Source organism: Quercus suber, unplaced genomic scaffold (genome assembly GCF_002906115.3).
Source record: "Quercus suber isolate HL8 unplaced genomic scaffold, Cork oak 2.0 scaffold_1148, whole genome shotgun sequence".
Lineage (NCBI taxonomy): Eukaryota > Viridiplantae > Streptophyta > Magnoliopsida > Fagales > Fagaceae > Quercus > Quercus suber.
Genome location: NW_027070548.1, coordinates 47,402 through 64,807, shown reverse-complemented (window position 1 = coordinate 64,807; position 17,406 = coordinate 47,402). Strand labels below are relative to the sequence as shown.

Genomic DNA, 17,406 nt, shown 5'->3' with positions numbered 1-17,406 from the left:
AGATGGATCAATCTCAATCGCTTAATGCTCCTCCATACTTTGATGGGAGCAATTACGCTTTTTGAAAAGTTCATATGAAGGCATTTCTATGTTCTATTAATGACAGTGTTTGGGACGCTGTCGAAATAGGATGAACTAGGCCGGAGGCCGCCAAATCCACATGGGATAAGGTAGCTCTTCCGGCAGCTAATGCTAATAGCAAAGCTTTAAATGCTATTTTCTGTGATGTTTCTCCTGATGAATTTCACAGGATCTCTCATGTCACAATTGCCAAGGAGGCGTGGCAAATCTTGGAGATGACCTATGAAGGCACCAAAAAGGTGAAGGACAGCAAGTTGCAAATGCTTACCACACGCTTCGAGAAGCTGAAGATGAGTAAAGACAAGTCATTCGACTCATTTTATGGGAAGCTAAATGAAGTGATGATTGAGAAATTCAACTTGGGAGAAAAGACAGAGGACTCCAAGATTGTGAGGAAGATTCTACAGTCATTGTCAAAAGTTTCCGTGCAAAGGTCACTGCCATCGAAGAGAGCAAAGACCTTGATGAGATTAAAATTCAAGAACTCATCAGTTCTCTTCAAACCTATGAGCTATCTCTACCATCTTAAAGGAAGAGCAAATCACTTGCTCTCAAGATAGTCGATGAGAGATTAGAAGCTCAAGACTCCTCGAATGAGGATGAAGTTGAAAAGGATGTGGCATATCTTGTTAAGAACTTCTATAAGTTCCTAAATTTCAAGAGAGATGGAAAGTCTTTTGAGAATGGCAAATTCTCAAAGTTCAAGAAGGACAAGAAAGACTTCAAGAAGAACTAAAGAAGGATTCAAAAGACTCCTCATCGTCTAAAATGGTCATGTGCTTTGAGTGCAAAGGGCATGGGCATGTGAAGGAAGAATGCCCCATGTATTTGAAAGCGAAGGGTAAAGTCTTTGCAACTACCCTTAGTGACTTAGATGGTTTAAATTTTGATTCAGAAGAAATTTGTGATAGAGAAGGAAATTACTCCACATTTATGACCATTGCACCCGTGGACTCATCGGAAGATTTGAGCCTTCTAGTGGAAGAACTTGGCGGGCACACCGAAGTAGAGTCTATAGGAATTGGGGAAGAAGATGAAGGAACCAAGGAACTGCAAGAATCTTAAAATTCTCTTCTTGAGAAAACCGAAGAGTATGCTAGAGTGGCTAAGGCAGTCATCAGAAAAATGAAGAAAGCTGAACAAGACTACAAGAGTATACTTGTAAGGTACAAGAAAACGAAGTGTGAAGTTAAGGCGCTGAATGGAAAACTAACCGAGGCCTACTCCAAGATCAAGTTTCTTGAGCTTGAAGTGATTCAAGCTAATGCCAAAGTGGAGCACGTTGCCTCCAAGAAACTTGACATGGTGCTTGCACATCAAAAGTCTTTTTCTGACAAAAGTGGCTTAAAATATTCCGGAGAGAGTAGTTCAAGTGCCAATGTGCCCAAGGAGATGAAATTTGTTAAAGTTAAGGAACCAATGGTAGCAGCACCTAGTGTTGAGAATGTAAAAGTGGAGAAGAAGCCAAATGGAACAGCTCAAAAGGTTTTGACAAAACCTCAAAATCCATATGTGGCTAAACCCAAGGTTAAAGGGAAATCTCTTCCAAAGTCTCAAAGAGGTCCTCAAGTTCAACACTCCTGCCACCATTGTGGAGTTGTGGAGTTAGAGGACACACAAGACCTAACCTCAAAATCCATATGTGGCTAAACCCAAGGTTAAAGGGAAATCTCTTCCAAAGTCTCAAAGAGGTCCTCAAGTTCAAAACTCCTGCCACCATTGTGGAGTTGTGGAGTTAGAGGACACACAAGACCTAACTGCTATAAACTTCACGCATTGAAGAAAGCAGATTCTCAAAGGCTAAAAGGACAAGGAAAGGGGAATTGGAACGCCAAGCAATCAAAAGGGCGAGAAGCAATCAGAGTGACAATTTACATTTTCTACCTAATAATAGTCTTACAAGACTTTTTAAAGAGTTAAAAAAAAATGACTATCTATAATATTAAAATTATGGAAAAATCTCTCATGCGTTAGGCGCATGAGGCCAGCCTCTCACAAGCAGGTGGACCATACACGTCTACAATTGAAGTGCAATTTTACGCCATGCATCCTAAATGATTTATTTTTAGAGATAGTTTTATTTATTAATTTTAAAGTCAAATGTGGGATCACATCATAAATATCCATCCATGTGAGTTATTGTATACAAAAATCAAAGAGTCTAGAATTATTTAGCTTTAAAAAATTTTAAAATGGACAATTTACATTTTCTACCTAACAATAGTCTTACAAGACTTTTTAAAGAGTAAAAAAAAAAAAAGAATGACTATCAATAATATTTAATTTATGGAAAATTCTCTTATGCGCTAATTCTCTCGTGCGCCTAGCGCATGAGATACCAACTCTTAAATTATGTATATAAAAATTATAATATGCATCTTAATGTATATATCTCATCTAGCACATGAGATACCAACTCTTAAATTTTATATGTAAGAATTATACTATACATCTTAATTTATATCTTTTAAGTATATTCATGCATGTGCATGGGGTAACAAGCTGGTATATATAAAATCAAAACAATTTGACTTGTAATTGGCTTCCTATTAAATTGCCATATAACTTTCTGAGGCCTTTTATATATAATATCCATTACAATCTCACATAAAATATTTTTATTAATTTTATAGATTTTTTTTTCATGTGAGAAAACAATTTAATGGCAAATTTTTAACAAGTTGGACAGAATGCCTAAATTGAATAAATAGGAAAAAATTGCAAATTAACACCAATCCCCAAACAATTTCATTAATTAGCAATGTTTTTAAACTATTTAGGAAACTAACATCTCAAGTTTAAGAAACTCAATTTTGCTCTTCCTTGAAGCAAACAGAACGAAGCAAACACGACACCAAAGCGAAGCTACAAAGCAAGAAGCAAACACGAAAGACAGCAAGCCAAAAAAAAGGCGATGCAAGAAAAACAACGAACCAACAACCAACCCAGAAATAACGAACCAACAACAAACCTAGATCTACAACCCCACAAACCCAAATCTCCCTAACCCAATCCCTTGGTTCGGACTGCAGCGAAGGCCCCAGGCAGTGGTGACAAAGGCTCTAACAATCATCGCCACCATTGGTGGTGGTCTGATCTCAACCTCTACTCTCTGAACTTCCATGGCCGAGCTTTTGGGTTTGGGTATACTGATTTGGTCAAGAGAATTAAAAAAAATAATAATAAATAAATTTAAAAAAAAAAAGAAGAAGAAGGGAACACAAACTTTGCAAGACTTGAAATTCGAGTCTCTAAAACTTGAGTTTCACGAAAATTTTAATCCAAAATCGAGTATTAGAGAATCGATTTGCTCTAGTAAACTGGAGCTTATTAGTCTTGAAATGCTAGTTTCCTAAATAGTTTGAAAACTTGGCTAACTAACAAAATTGTTTAAGAATAGATGTTATTTTGAAAAAAATCCCGAATAAATGTAATGTTGGAAAATACACGTTTGTATCACATACAAAACATACACAGCTGAAAATTCACGGATCTATTTCATTTGCAATTGATAACATATACTATATAAGTTTCAGAATTCAAGAACAAGTGAGCATACCTTGGGGTGATAAAATTCAAAAATAAAAGATTAGAAGTTCTTGAGAACACTTTTAATCTTCACTCCAATCAATATATATATATATATATATATAAGTAGAGATCTCATACAGAAGTGTGACCTCATATGGAAGTGTATGAGGTCTTGCCAAGTGGCACTCTAGTTTTGCATTTAACATTTTTTTACCTCTTTCATTAAGTTTTTTTACCTCTTGCATTTAGCACTCACAAGAAGTTAAATCAAAATCAAACCACAAAAATCAATAAAAAATCACCAAATTAGAGTTCAAATTATAATTAAATTTTTAAAAGAAATCTAGGCACAATTGCACAAAAATTCCATGTAACTAAGTCATACTCAGGAGTATTGGACCTTTTTTCCTTTGTATAAATAGGGGGGTCCCAATGGGATACGGAGCTAGCAATTTTCTCTCCAAAACATTTATTGTAGGAACATAAAAGTTTTCCATTATAGGCTTTTCACACTTAAAGAACATGACCTGCCAACTAATCAAACTAGAGTTTTTAATACCTACAGCAATTTCACCACATCAAGAACAAACCCCAGTGTATACAGTGTCAAATTCCAAGTCTCCTGTTACATCAAATGAGTATTTAATTTTTCTCGCAAAGTATTGAATAGTAAAGCTTCTGGGCCATAGTCTCAACTACAACTCTCAATCATGTTGGACTTGGATGACACCTTTCCACAATGTATCATTATGAGATGCAAAAAAAATTTGGAGTGTACACAACGTTTAGTGTGGATGAGAAGAAATTTCATCCTATTCCAATTGGTTAGGTTAGTAAGGGACCTATTCCATTTTAATGATCCTAGACTTTTGGCAAGAGAGAAAATTGATGTCTACAAATCAAGCTAAGGCCGACCAAAATGGACCATATTCTTAATTTCTTATCTCAATTTGTTCCATGTACAAGACTTACAATCAATGCTTGGCGTATAAAAGTTGAACATCTTATCTAAAGTCCATCCTCTGAAAGCTTGAGAAAAAATTTATTTAAACCAACACAATATATAAATTATAAAGAAATCAAAGAAAAATTATCAAAAATAATGAAAATTTAATCTGTGCTTAAATTCTTATAAGGATGAACACAATAGTAATATCCTTTTTTTAAAAGAAATAAAGATAAAAAAATAAAAATAAAAAACCTATGCTTATTTTGTACATATGATAAAGTCCTATCACAAAATTTTTTGAGACTCGTGCTGATTAGTGATTAGGAGTTATAAAGGAATAATCATCAATATATATATATATATGCAGAGATCTCATGCAGGAGTGAATGAGGTCTTGCCAAGTGACGTTCTAATTTTGCATTTAGCATTTTTTAACCTCTTTCATTAATTTTTTTTATTGTTACTCAAAAGTTTACATTAACTTATTTTACTATTATTTCATTAATCTCTCATTTATTGCCTAAGCTTACATCACACCTCTCTTTCTTTTTCATGTCTTTTAGCATACCCACCTTTTTAATATTTTTTTTTAAAAAAAGAAAAAAATAACAATTAAGAACTAATAGTAATAACTAAGCATATAAAACTTTGGAGAGAGATAGAGAGACACAAAAATATTGTGAATTGTTAAATAAAATGCATGTTTCACTACATATTACCAAAATAAAAGACCTGAGACTAACAAAACATTTGAAAGAGAGAGAAAGAGAAATCTAAGGGGTTGCTGCCTCCATCATACTGGCCTCCTACCACCATCAAGACGCCGAAATCCCCTATGGGTATTTTTTCTTTTTTTCTTTTTAAATTAGGAGATTAAATATGATTTAGGTTTGGGTCATTTGGTTGGATAATTTTTGTTTTGGGTATATAAGTAGAGAGAATACTTGGTATGCAATGTAAAGCCATATTCTACCATGATTTTAAAATGTTCTATAAGACACATGCATACACACTTGCCCACATCATGTTTTAATGTTGTACTATCGATGAGTAGAAGACAATGAGAGAGTTAGATATACTTTTATTTCATAGTATTAAATATGTGAACACAACATAAATTAGTTGATTTTCATAGTGCCGTTACTCTTTTGCATTTATTTTTGGTTAAATAATTTTAAAAAAATAATAATAATCTTACCTTGAAAATGCTATAAATATGCAGTGAAACTACTAAATTAATTTTTAATATCTCAAAATGTATATGTTTCTTTACTCTAATTTAGTTTACTTTTTTTATAATATATTTACAACACTATCCAAAACCGTCTTATATAACATATTACAAAATTATCCGTGCATCGCATGGGCAACTTACTAGCTCTACTTAGTGCCCAAGAAGTGTGGTCTCTTAATTAGTTTCCAAAGGGAGGATAAGAGAGTGTCTTACACTCACATACACACCATTTCATTCCTTATATGATCTTAATAAATAAAAAATAAAAAAAAAACCTTATGAAATTCTGTATGTTTCTCTTCTTATATATAATTGATATCTAACTGTGCTAGCCTTTTGGGCCATTTCAATTTAGTATGTGGCTTTGAGTGGGATCAAAAGGGAACAAATAAAACTCTAACTCTAATGGGTCTTAGGCTTTTTTGTCAACTCTTAACAAGTTCAAAGTTACCATTAATTATATTCAATACTACTATATAAATATAATTGCACTCTATGTCTTATTAATAAATTATATCTCAAGACTTTATTATATATGTAACCCCTTCATTAAAATATTCGTAGTAATACAAAGTCATGATTGTTGACTGCCACTTTGAAGATTACTAAATCTTGATCATTAAGTACCCAGTTTAATCCTTTAAGTTATTCATCATATATTTATGAAATCCAATTTCATAAATATAAACTTTAGTAACTCCTTACTAAAGTGGTTGGACTTAACACTTTGAATAACCAAACCCATTAAACTTATCTCAAAGGAATATTTTATGTCTCCGTTAAGAAATTATGAATTCCATCTTGAGAATATATGTTCCATCAACATTAAATGCGGCTGCCCAACATACTGAGGTTTTGATCGTTGCTTTAGATCTCACTCCTGATATATCAAAGCAATCTACACTTCATGATCATATCCATTATTCTCTCAGGATTAAGAATTCATGTAAATAAAAGTTGTGAAATTTATTATTCATTTGACAGTTGTTAGGAGAATAATAAATCTCATAACGGTCCAGTTCAATATGTCTTAACTCTTAAAACATATCAACATATCAACTAGAAGTCTCTACTTCCATGATCAAGACAAATCATCTTAATTGATATGTTATAGTCTTTGCAGATAAAATGCCCAATTTCATCATTGATTACGAACTAAAATTCTGAGTTTACAAAGAACTTGTGATTTATATCTTCTTTGACAAAATCACATAAATCACATACTATACATCTAATGGACTAAGATAATTTCCCATTAGTTTATTTATAAATAGTCTCATATAATTAAACAATTTATTTATTTATTTATAACATGCTAATAAATTGGATTTTAGAGCATAAACTCCAACATATAAAACTTAGGGAACTCAATTTAACAAAAATAAAGTTAGAGGACTAAAAGGAATTTCAAGCAAACTTAGAGATTGCAATTTTTATTTAAGACAAAAATAAAAATGTTCATATTTAAAATATAAAATGAAATATATAAAAAAGTGAATGTGAGAATCACGTTCACCGGGTAAAACGTGAAGAATCTAGCCCATGGTGTTAAAGAGTGTATGATAAAGTAATAATTTTATTTTAAATACTATGCTTATAACATTTTCACAACATTTTTATAATAAATACTATGGTTATTAGTTGTTATTAGTAAGCAAAAAAAGTAATTTCAATATTAGATTCAAATTAGAACCAGCAACAACTTACCATCTAAGATTTGTTGTAAAAATGTTGTGAAAATATTATGAATATTGCACCTTTCTTTTTTTAATGCCATAAAGCAATATAATTAGCCTTTTAAAATAACTAGTGTGGGTTGCACGTGCAAGGCACGTGCTGGCCCTTCAGTGAGAAAATTAATAAAGATTTTTTTTTTGGAAGAAGTATGAAGTCATGTAATTAAATTTAAGATAGCTATTTGAATATCTATTTACCACAACTATTTCTTAGACCTTATTTGCTAAATGTAATATCTACTCACCAAAAAATGCTAAAAAGAATGATAATGAATATCATCATCTTTCTATAATATTTAAATTTTCACAATGAATGATAATATATGCTACAATTTTTTTGAAGATCTTTATTAAATTAAATACTTGCAATCATCTACAATGAAGACTCTGTTATTCATATTTCATTCTTTATTATCTTATTTTATGAGTCTAACTACAATATTTAGCTTACTTATTTTTAATGAATACCCTTTTAAGCAAGAAAATAAATTAAAAAAAGAACAAAATAACAAAAGACATATGTCATCAAAGTTTCTATTAGATAAAATTATAAGTCTAGAAGATTTAAACCTAATAAATTAGTATTCTCTAGATAACAAATAGAACACCATATATCATCATTCTAACTTTCCAAACATGACTACCAGTCTACCACATAAAATTCAAAATACACAAAGAAATTCTTTGGGACATTATAATTTAATAGGAGTATATTAGACATTGCACAATGGAATATTTTAGGAATTATAAGATTTTGTTAGGGTTTCACTAAGAGAGAAACAATAGGGGTATATGCTCATTTACAAAATATAAATAACGAAATTATTCCACTTTAGTTTAGTGGGGAATGCAATTACCTCAAATATAAAGGAGGAAAGTGTTACTTCGTCAAATTTTTGTGTGTGTTGTGTGTGTGTGTGTGTGTGTGTTTATTTATTTATTTATTTTTTTTTAAAAAACTTGAAATAATGTGTTAAAAAAAATCAAACTAAAAAAATTATGCATTAAACAATGAATTTTACTTCAACAAATTGAATAAACAAAAAAAAAAGTCTAGAAACACAACAAAAAGTCACGATATTTTTACAATACCTTTATTTCTAGCTATGGTGGGTCCTAGTCTGAAATTTTATTATTTTATTTTAGAGTAATGTTATGTCCACAATATTTTCATAATAAATCTTAGGCAGTAAATTGCTACTGGTTTTAAATTGGGCTAACCACTTTTAACCGTGCGTTTAAAAATAAAATAAAAAGCAAACTGAAGAAAATTGTGCCTAAAACAATGAATTTTGGCTTACTAAATTTGACTTAACCAAAAAAGAAGTCTAGAAACACAACAAAAAGTCACGATATTTTTACAATACTTTTATTTTTAGCTATGGTGGGTCCTAGTCTGATATTTTATTATTTTATTTTAGAGTAATGTTATGTCCACAATATTTTCATAATAAATCATAGATGATAAATTGCTACTGGTTTTAAATTGGGCTAACCACTTTTAACTGTGCATTTAAAAATAAAATAAAAGGCCAACTGAAGAAAATTATGCCTAAAACAATGAATTTTGGCTTACTAATTTGACTAAACAAAAAAAAAAAAAGGTCTAAGAACACAATAAAATGTCATTCAAAAAAAAAGTTTAAGAATATAACAAAACTTCATAACATTTTTGTAATGTAGGTTCACAATCCGTAGCCCAAGCCCAAAAGATATGGGATATGAGCCTAATGAGCTTATTACAATGAATTTGTAGAGAGTGGATGAAAGAGCTGGGCTTGTAATGGATTGGACAATGGTTAATAAGGATTTCAAAAGAAGAACTAGCATGAAACACACGTAAACTTCAATACAATGATTGTCCAAGGAGTTAGATTATGAAGTAATCCAATAGTTCTTAAGGTTAATACAGTTCTTAGTGCTATAGTAATTTCCTTTCTCTTTCTTTCTCTCTTCTTTTTTTTTTCGTCCTCCTCTTATGGGAGGTTTTTTACATTATATAGTTCCTTCCAGACCCTCTTGATCGTATACTTGTTAATCATCTAAACATTTACTTGAGTACATGCCCCATCAAACATCTTCTTTAGCTCTTTGTAAATAGTGATAGCTGAGACTGCACTGTTCAGGGGTCTTCTCCACATAAATGTGGCTAGAAAAGTTGCTGCAATGCATTTAATGCGTTGATAGCAGCTTTTCTTTTAGATATTTCTGTGTTCTTATCACCTTTGTACGTGCTTGAAATTCATCATGATCATTGTTGGAACTCCCTGGAAGGTCACCTAAATTACCCAAATGCGTGCTTGACCGATATTCATCGTATCCGATAGGGAACTACTCCTCGGACTATATGCCTCCGTTCTTTTCTTCCGTGATCCTCAACTTTGAGACCTCTTTCAATCATTTACTCCTCCTCAGATATATCCACGCCCTCAGATAAGGCCCAAGGTCCAATATACAAATTTGGGTTCTTATCCCCACACGTAATATTTTTTATTTCCGGCTATGGTAGGTTCCAGTTTGATATTTTATTATTTAATTTTTATGTCCACAGCATTTTCATAACAAATTTTAGATAAAAAATTATTACTAGTTTTAAAATTATGTATTAAAGAAAAACAAAAAGACAATACAAGAAAATTGTGCGTGAAACGTACAGTGAATTTTGGCCCACCCAATTTGACTATATGTTCTAAAAAAAAGTCTAAGAATACAACAAAATATTAAAACATTTTCACAATACTTTTATTTTTAGGATCCGAATAGATATATTTTTATTTTATTTGAGAGAAATGCTATAACATTTTCATAATACATTTATTTGTGACAAGAAAAAGATGTTATAACATTTTCATAATACATTTATTTATAATTGTGACTGGTCTCAATCTCTTATTTTATTATTTTATTTTAACTTTTAAAAAATTGACACCTCAATAATTATGAGAATATTGTAAAAATTTGTTGCGTCAGTGTAATTATGTATGCACATATAATATTTAAAAGCACAAGCAAAACCAGCGTATTGTGAAAAAAAAAAAAAAAAAAAAAAAAAAAAAAAAGAAGGGCCAATGAAAATGCAAATTGTCAATAATTGTGAAAATATTGTAAATTTGTTACTCACTGTAACGGTACATACACATATAAATATTTAAAAGAAAAGACAAAAACAGTACAACCAAAATTGGCGTACTGTGGTTTGTGAAAAAAAAAATCCTAATGAACAATGTTGTGAAAGTGTTGCGAAAAATATTGTGAAATGTAACACTTCTTTTTCATAATACCTTAGTTTTAGTTGTAGATGATCTGGTATGATATTTTATTTTAACTTATAAGGAATTAACATATCAACAATTGTAAAAATATTGTAACAATTTATTGTGTTAATAACAGCTTTATATATTAAAAAAATTAAATAAAAGAGTGGACAGACGATATTACCCCAAAAAAAAAACAGAGAAAAAAATAAAAAAAAAAAAAAAAAAAGGCAACAATGCAAAGGTTGAAACCAAAGTACTGTAGCAACTGTTCAAACTTAAAAAAAAAAAATAATAATAAGAAAGATAAAAAATAAAAAGATAAAAGAGACTCAATAAACCAAATATATACTATAGGGCATTGATGCTTTTATTAGCACTGTAGCAACGGTTCATACTTGAAAAAAATTAAATAAATAAAAATAAAAATAAAAAGATAAAAGGAACTCAATAAGTCAAATGTGTATGTAGGAGCATTGGTGCTTTTTATTGGCATTGTAGCAACTGTTTAAACTTGAAAAAAATAAAAAATAAAATAAAATAAAAAGAACTCAATAAACCAAATGTGTACTATATAAGTGCATTTGGTGCTTTTTATTGGCACGTAGCAACTGTTCAACCCACACAACAGACAAAACGCACAACAGCTCAGGTATGCATTATTGGAACTCAAATTAATGATTCGATCTATATTTCACGAATGTAATCGAAGATAAGGTGTCAAGGTGCCAATATATATTTCACCTAAACGTTAGTTCCATTCTCAAAAATAACAGAGACTAATGGATCTAAAATTGTTGTAGTCATTGTGGAAAGAGTCGCATGGAGTACTAGCACATACCCTTCACTTCTTTATTCCTCTTCTTCTTCTACCTCTTATCCTTCTCCTTCTGCTTAGACTCAATAGAGGTGGAAATCTCAATTTACCTCCATCCCCACCAAAGCTACCAATAGTTGGTAACCTTCATCAAATAGGCTCACTTCCCCACCGCTCTTTCCAAGCCCTTTCCAACAAGCATGGTCCCTTAATGTTCTTGCACTTAGGCTGTGTTCCAACTCTTGTAGTTTCCTCCCCAGAAATGGTGAAAGAAATGCTGAAGAGCCATGATATTGTCTTTGCGAATCGAGCAAGAACAACTGCTCTAGATATCTTTCTCAATGGAAGCACAGACTTGGCGTTTGCACCCTATGGTGAGTATTGGAAACAAGTTAGAAGGATTTGTGTCCAAGAGCTTTTGAGCCCTGATAGAGTGCAATCATTTCAATTCTTGAGGGAAGAAGAGGTTGATATTATGATCAAGAAGATACAACGTTCATGTCTAGAAGGAAAACAGGTTAATATAAGTGAGATGTTGATTACTGTCTCAAACAACATTGTGTTCAGAACTGTTATAGGACAAAGAAATGAAGGAGAAGATGGTAAGAGAAGGCACGGGGAGTTGTGGATGAGGGTAATGGAGGAACTTGCATGTTTTAGTTTTAGAGACTATTTTCCTTTTTTGGGATGGTTAGATGTGCTTACAGGTATAACCTCAAGACTGAAGAGGACTTTCAAAGACATAGATGCATTGTTCGAATTGGTGATTAAGGAGCACAAGGACAAGATGTTGACAACAGATGGTGGCCAGTCGGATAAGAAAAATTTTGTAGAAATTCTCCTCCAGCTTAAAGAAGATGGCATGCTTGACTTTGATCTAAATCAAGACGGCATCAAAGCAATCCTACTGGTCTCTCTCTCTCTCTCTCTCTCTCTCTCTCTCTCTTCCTAGCGCGGGGTAGTCTTAACCCCTAACCCATTCCTTGAGGTGATTGCTGTCTTTCATCTCACACAAGAAAATTACATTAAAAAAAATCTCTTGGAGTAGCTCTAGAATGTTAAGGATAAATACTCTTACACATACCTTGTTATTGTTACGTAAATGCAAAGTTGTGTGAATTTTTTTTAACTAAAATCATAACTTCAAATGTAACTTAAAGGTTTCAAACTCTTGATCTCAAAATTAATAGTTTTCCAAACAAAACAGTGATCATCTCTAAAAATGAAAGTTCAAAATAAAAAGGTATATTCTCTCTTCATTTTGATTCTGAAAAAATCAAACAGTAAAAATTTTGTTTTTCAGTTTTTTTTTAGGTGTTCGGTGCTCCTCAATCACTACTTACCTTTCATTTCCATTTCTTGTTGGCTTTCCAATTACCTTTCTTTTTTCTTTATTATTTAATTTTAATCATTTTGTTGCTGAGCTTAACTTTGATTTTTTTTTTTTTTTTCTTTTTCTTTTTATAGTATTCACTTTGTTTTTCTTTCACATATAAACTTAATTTATCACGTCAGATTAGGCAGCCACCTGAATGCTGCATGTTCAAGTACTGCAAAGTAGGTCCCTTTTTTTTGTGGTATGCATTTGATTAAAGGATAGGTGAAGGGATTGATAAAGCTTAGAGGGCTTTTTCTTAAAAAAAAAATCTAGACCAGACCCTTTTGTGCGATTGCATTGTTATAACTTTGATGTGGTAGAATATTGAATGGTAAATTCATGTTACCTTTTATTTCCATTTCTTGTTGGCTTTCCCTTTACCTTTCATTTTTCTTTTTTATTTAAATTTAATCATTTTGTTGCCGAGCTTAACTTTGAATTTCTTTTTCTTTTTCTTTTTATAGTATTCACTTTGTTTTTCTTTCACATATAAACTTAATTTATCACGTCAGATTAGACAGACACCTGAATGATGCATGTTCAAGTACTGCAAAGTTGGTCCCTTGTTTTTGTGGTATGTATTAATTGATTGAAGGACAGGTGAAGGGATTGATAAAGAACTTTTGTGTGATTGCATTGATATAGCTCTGACGTGATAGAATATTGAGCGGTAAATTTTTGTAAAAATAATAAACAATCAATCACATTTTAAAGTAGTTATCAAAAATTTGTGTAATACAAAGTGTGTTCTTAGAATTACCTTCTTTTTTTTTTTTTTTTATTGACTTCTGTCTGCACTTGTTTTTATTGGTATCCCCTTTTTCTTATAATAAAGATTTTAATCAAATCTAAATGTCTGTGTGAAAATCACTAAATATATAAATATAAAATATAAATAGTATATAATTTGTATTCGTAATTCATTGAGTATGGTGAATTAGTTTTTACTTATACAAGTTTAGAGTATAAGCCTATAAGGTGATTCTATTATTTAATAAAGTCACAATTGTGCTTTTTATAAACCCGTCGCTTTTTATTGTTCTATACTTTAATATTTCTTTTATTCTAGTTAAATTACAATTTTTCTTTTAAATATAGTTTTTTAAAAGAAGTTTTACAAATAAATGAAAATTCTCTTATTAAATTACTAAATTCTATTAAAAGGCTAGCTTCTTTTATAAATACATGTATTGCTTACAAAATGTTACTAACAATATTTGTTACAATTCCTTCAAAGTTTATCAAAATTAAAATTGATAAAATTCTATTTAATATAATATATGTCACAAAAATATTACGTGATTTAGTCATATTATCAATTGAGAATAAAATATTAGCTAAACTTAATTAGAATTTTTGTATCTCAAAAAGCAATAAGAAGATATTTTAACGAAAAAAAAACTATAAAAAATAGAACTAAATAAATTGCAATTAATTAATACTTAAATATAAGAAAATATCCTACTTAAAATTTTCTCCTTAGGCAACAAAATACATCAAATCGGCCCTACAAACGACTAGACCAAGCGTTAGGTTTATACATACACACACACACACACACACAAACAAATAAAGACTAAAGCTTTTTATTTGGTCTGAAATTCAGGATATGTTTGTGGGATCAACTGATACTTCCATAGCAACAATGGAGTGGGCAATGGCGGAGCTCATGAAAAAACCAAATATCATGAAGAAAGCACAAGAAGAGGTCAGAGAAGTGGTTGGAAGGAAATCAAAGGTGGTTGTAAATGATGTCAATCAAATGTGCTACTTAAAATGTATCGTCAAGGAGACACTTCGATTACATCCTCCTGTGCCATTCTTGGTTCCTAGAGAAACATCTGCAAATGCTAAACTTGGTGGCTATGACATTCCTTGTAAAACAAGAGTGTATGTCAATTCTTGGGCCATTCAAAGAGACCCCGAATTCTGGGACAAGGCTGAGGAGTTCCTTCCAGAGAGATTCAATGCTAATAATAGCAATCCGATTGATTTTATAGGCCAAGACTTTCAATATATCCCATTTGGAGGTGGAAGAAGGGTATGCCCTGGTATGTCAGCTGGACTTAAAACAGTTGAGTATGTTCTTGCCAACCTCTTATATTGGTTTGATTGGGAGTTTCCTGGTAGTGCAATAGGAGAGGAGTTGGACATGAGTGAGGTCTTTGGGCTTAGTATTCATAAGAAAGTCCCTCTTTATCTTGCTGCAACTCCTTACTATCCTTAAACCTATGAGTCTAAAGATGTTTGTGAGCTACTAAGCTTCAAGTCTCAGTGTAGTTGCCATGTTCTTGTTTTAATCTTTTACTTTTTATGAAATTATGTATTCTTGAATTGCTAAATAGCTTTTGGAGCTAATATATACTAGAATAAAGGTTCCAAATATGTTAAAGATGTAGGGAATTCAACCCAAAATTCCCAAAACATGAGAAACAAAAATAGAGAAAAACACATGTCAAAATAAAACAATCACACGCACAAGACAATATTTACATGGTTCAGCAATTTGTCTACGTCCACAGAGTTGCAAGGATTTCACTATTATCAGAGAAAAATACAAAGTGCAGCTACAGTGTTTTTCCCTCTCAAAAACAACGACAAGACCAAAACCCTAATCACCAAAAATGATTTATATATCCTGCGCATAGGATTCACAGTGGGCTACAACTAGACTCAGAAAATCTCCCATTAAAAACCACACAACATTATTTTGGGTCGTCAACCAAATCAAACACAATTAAGCTCCACAAAGCCCAACAAAAGAAAGCTTCATTTAGGTTAAACTTGTCACAATAGTAGTAATCTTTTCCACATGGAAGCACAACAAAAGTATATTTTCAACACTGAGAAAAATACCTTTTATAAGGAAGAAATGAGAGAAATTCTCAATTCAATCCACAGTATAAATCCACAAATATCTTGACATGAGTAATTACATTACCATAAAGCATAATGTTTTTTGAAGCAATAATTGATAGCTTTGTTGCAAAAAAAATGAAAAAAATTTCTCCTCCACTCATTTTATATCCATTGTTTTACTTAATATCCATAATTGAAGCATTAATGTACACATTTTAAAAGGTAAAATGGCAATGTCCACAATTGAGACATGAAAGGTTATGGCTGCACTATCGGCAAGGGGTTCTCCAATTTTTGACAGTGAAGAAACTGAGATTTTGGCTTGTCGTAGGGTAATATGTTTTGCTATCGAAGCTAGATTTAGGGAACCGATTATCGAAGGCGTAATGTTTTTGTAATGAGAGCTCTCTCAAGGTTTGACAAGCAGTTTTCTCAGCTTAGACATATTCTACAAGTTTAGGTGCTTCTTAGTTAGTAATGTTTGATGTGAGGCTAATTCTATAGCTCACATTTTAGCTCATTATATGTGACTGATAATATTGTTTGGTGGGAGGATTCTCCACCTCTCGCCTAGGAGTTTGTTTTTTTATTCAGCTCATTTACTTTAAATAAAATCCAATTTTGTTTTCCCCAAAAAAAAAAAAAAAAAAAAAAATTTAAATAAAATCCAATTTTGTTTTCCCCAAAAAAAAAAAAAAAAAAAAAACATAAAAGTGGATGTAAAAAAGTGGATCCGAGAGAATAATATTACCAAATATGTTACATATTGATTGCATTCTCATGAATATATTTTATAATAGAAGGTGGAGTTTCTTAAACCCGTTTGTATGCCTTTGGCTAACGCATGTGCAAGTTTAATTTGTCTAGTGGGTACATATTGGAAAGTAATCTGTTTAAATTGTTGATATTCTACAGGGTAATCACAAATTTATAACATAACAATGATGCATCCCTCATACAGTCATATTAGATTTTCTACTTTATCTCCTAGACCTAGAGTAATAATGGTGATAATTTTTCATAAAGTTTTTTTTTTTTTTTTTATGGGGATAATTTTTCATAAAGTTAATTTCAATAATGAATGTATATATATGCCTCTACCAAGGGTAAAAGGTTGTGTTTGTTTCTAACTTTAAACTCTTCAGATGGAAATAAATCATTCCTGAAAAAGAGTGTCTTTAAATTGAGCAGTAAAATCAAGTTTTTTATTATCCTTAATGAGAATTGTGTCATCATAACCTTCTATTCCGGATTTATTTTTTTATTTTTAAATGTACCACACAGGGCGCATACATTAATGGTGTAACATGGAATGGAATCATCGGCCAATCTATTAAAGGCTCAAGACAAGCCCAAAATGAATTTTTTAGTCTACACAGGGACCCTTATGCAAGAAAGCTTCCCCTATTTTTTTTCAAAATATTGGCCCAAAATTTTTAACAGCTTGAAATCTGGGCCAAAATGGCCCATTACCAATAATTTTCGTAATATTTTGCCAAAAAACACTGTTTCGGAAATAATTGGGGATCTACCATCTTTTTAAGTACTCGAGTTTTGTGAACTCAAG

The 17,406-nt window shown here is 31.3% G+C and overlaps 1 protein-coding gene across 1 annotated transcript; it reads left to right on the top strand.

Annotated features, from left to right (window-relative positions):
* Positions 1-1,206: 1,206 nt before the first annotated feature.
* On the top strand, positions 1,207-15,259 carry LOC112027913 (cytochrome P450 71A1). The gene is made up of 3 exons (XM_065769415.1): positions 1,207-1,650; positions 11,589-12,512; positions 14,587-15,259. Exons 1-3 carry the CDS (start codon positions 1,207-1,209, stop codon positions 15,205-15,207), a joined length of 1,989 nt encoding a protein of 662 aa, XP_065625487.1. The 3' UTR covers positions 15,208-15,259.
* The last annotated feature ends 2,147 nt before the right edge of the window (positions 15,260-17,406 follow it).

Bases quoted from the DNA above. Each gene is read 5' to 3' on its own strand.
- LOC112027913 (XM_065769415.1), top strand. From the start codon at position 1,207: ATGAAGAAAGCTGAACAAGACTACAAGAGTATACTTGTAAGGTACAAG. The intron at 1,651-11,588 runs GTTCAACACTCC...AAATTGTTGTAG, and splicing joins AGTCTCAAAGAGGTCCTCAA to TCATTGTGGAAAGAGTCGCA. The intron at 12,513-14,586 runs GTCTCTCTCTCT...TCTGAAATTCAG, and splicing joins GCATCAAAGCAATCCTACTG to GATATGTTTGTGGGATCAAC.